General features: G+C 38.5%; 1 protein-coding gene across 2 annotated transcripts in view; it reads right to left on the reverse strand.

Moving 5' to 3' along the window:
* LOC115233339 (14-3-3 protein epsilon) overlaps positions 1–443 on the reverse strand; it is an 8,168-nt gene extending 7,725 nt beyond the window's left edge. For both annotated transcript variants that reach the window (XM_029803683.1, XM_029803682.1), the window contains exon 1: positions 392–443. In XM_029803683.1, coding sequence (XP_029659543.1) covers positions 392–401 — 10 coding nt within the window. In that variant the 5' untranslated portion in view covers positions 402–443. The remainder of the gene's footprint in view (positions 1–391) is intronic.
* Between the last annotated feature and the right edge of the window lie 2,570 nt (positions 444–3,013).

The raw sequence follows: 3,013 nt of genomic DNA on the forward strand, positions 1-3,013 counted from the left end.
CCCCCCGTTCCCCTTCATCCGCTCGATTGTCCCCTCCCCCTTCCCCCCTCATACCTCTTTCCCACTCGTGGCGTACGAAACACGCGTTGCTTTCGCCAGGAACGAGATCGCGAATCGGATCGGTACTCTTCTTATCATCGAAAATTCACCTCGATGACAAGAGCGTAATCGATACGGTCAGCTAGCGCGATGCGTTTGATACTCGCACGTATTCGCGTCGATATATATTGAAAATGTATAGGGATCAACCAGAAACGATAAAATAGTCGATAAAATAATCCATAAAGACCATTTTATCTATGATTCTGTTCCTAAAATGAATCTGGCAGAGACCATTTCATCTCTTATTTTCTCTCTCTCTCTCTCTCGTCGTGAAAGAAAAAAGAAATACCTATTCTCATTGTGTGGAAAAATCACAAGCAGGTCCGTAATCTACAAACCTTGCACAGATTATGGATCTCTCTACCTGGTTCCCGCAAATCTTTCGGCTCGAGAAGCCTGAAAGAAGAGGAGGAAGAGGAGGAGAGAAAAAGGATAAAGAGGAAGGACAAGGAGAAGAGAACATAGTTGTCTCTCTTCCTCGGTCGATCGTACCCGGTCGGTGATTTCTCCGTACGCGTTCAAGGCCAGACACCACGAGCGGAACACGCGAGTTACTACGCGCCCGCTCGCCCGTAGTAATAAGCCGGATCGGCGATTAGCGAAAGTGACTCGCCGTGTCGCGTCGTGCGTGCCTATGCGTCACGACGTCGCGACGAAGCGAGCTCGCCGCTTATCTACCGAGACGGCGAGGAGGAAGGAAGGATCGTGGCTGGCCGAGAGTACGCCTAGCAACGCCTAGCGCGCGCGTCGTGCCCCTATGGGGGTATCCAAGAACGAGATCGACTTCTCCATTTCTTCGTTGTTCGAATCTCGAGCTTTACGACGAGATTTATGGCCGCTGGCGAGCGGACGGGACAGAAAGGATGGATGGACGGACGGACGGATGGATGGATGGATGGATGGATGGACGGGCGGGCGGGCCTCGCCGGATCGACCGTCGCGAATGACACGAGTCGATATCGCGTCCGGCGTTGCCACAAAGAAACGCCGCCGCCGGCTACGCCGTTAACGATCGGCGTTTGCGAATCCGGCGATCGCACGCGTACTTTGACAGCTATAACGCGGACATCTCGACGCGAAGGGGATATATATATATATATTATACGGCGAAAGGTTAATTCCCGATCTTGCCAATTGGAATGCGAGCTATTAAAATAATAATACTTAATTCAAATCTATCTAAAAAGTTAAAAATAATGAAAAATTTGCAGTAATCAAAATATAAAGATATTAAATATCTTTATAAAAAAACAAAATTCTGAAAAAAAACAAGGTTTGGTTTTTTTTCATTAAAAAATCCATTTTTTCTAATAGAAAAAAAAAACAGTTGGAAAAAACGTGTTTTTTTCATTATTTTTTAAAAATTATATTATTTTTCTTTATATTTTTTTTGTTAACATAAAAAAACTAAAGTTCTTATATTTTTAATTTATTTTTTTTTAAAAGTAGTTTTAATGGATTAATGAAACTCTTTTGCGGCAAATTGTACATCAAACTCGACATGATTCGGATAATTTTCAATTAAATGCATAACCAATTGGAATGCGAGCTACATTTAAAATAATAATGGTTAATTCAAATCTATCATCTAAAAAGTTAAAAATAATGAAAAATCAATTTGCAGTAATCAAAATATAAAGATATTAAATATCAGAAAAAAACGAAACTTATTTTCTTTACATCTCTTTTTCACGTCTTCACTTTTCGGCCGCTCTTTTCTAAAATGACGGGAATGAGGAACACGCGGAATGCGAACCGGAAGAGACCGAATGATGAGAATATTCGACGGCTCGTAATTTTACACTTTTCTCAAAATCTATCAAATTTTCTTGACTTTTTTTTTATAAATTGCTCAAAAGGCATTTTAGATCTTTCGTAAATATACCAGTAAAAATAATTTCCAGAGAAAAGGCCAGGAAAAATTGACCTTGTAAAGAATGCGAGCGGCATTACAAATCTTGAATGAGAAAAGATCTCTAGTAAAAAATATTCTACCTCTTAATCGCTAAAAATTCAGATCGCATCTACATACCTTTATCTTTGATTCAATATAATTTATTCGATAAAACAAAATCTCTTATAATACAATTACGGCCTTTCATGCGAACAATGATGGATATGACTATTAAAAGAGACGCCGGAAAAGCGATCACGCGTGAATGTGCTATAAAATAAATATTTCTTTATAGCGAAGCTTATATTTTTGCCTCTCTTCATACAATCACAACTAATGTATGTATATACAAGCACTAATGATCCAAAGACAGTTTTACTACTTGGCTCACACTCGTCGCATCTTTTTTTGTTAAATTATTTATTTTTATATTTAATTTGTGTGTATTTATATGTATACAGGTGTGTTTGTATATATAATATACATATATATGTATATATAATCATCTCAATTATTATATAAACTATTAAAATTATAATACAGCCAGAGAAGACTTAATGTAATAATCATTATAGACATTGGCTGTAAGCTAGCCATTCCGCTCGGCTTATCATCGAGATATACTCGTGCACACGGCTGGGTACAGCTATACACCTGATAACGTCGATAACCGCGAATGAAACAGCCTATGTGCTCATAAGTAAGGAGGATATACAATAAGTTTCATCAATTAACCATGTGTGTATGCATGTACTGACAGCATACATACTTCATACATATATATCATACATACATAGATGCATACGCAAATCATTCGCTATAAATCAGTCACGCGTGTTTATAGGTGTGTGAGTATTTCTATGCTATAGCATATTTTTCGAAAAGAAGCGATCGGAAATTCAGCTGGATCCGATTTCGGTTCATTTAATCGGGCGGAGCAGCACTTAGGAGCCTTCGCACAATTCGCATTTCAAGTATCTCTTTATCGTTCTACTTCCATAATATATATATATATAT

This window comes from Formica exsecta, unplaced genomic scaffold, assembly GCF_003651465.1.
Source record: "Formica exsecta isolate Colony F162 unplaced genomic scaffold, ASM365146v1 scaffold172, whole genome shotgun sequence".
NCBI lineage: Eukaryota > Metazoa > Arthropoda > Insecta > Hymenoptera > Formicidae > Formica > Formica exsecta.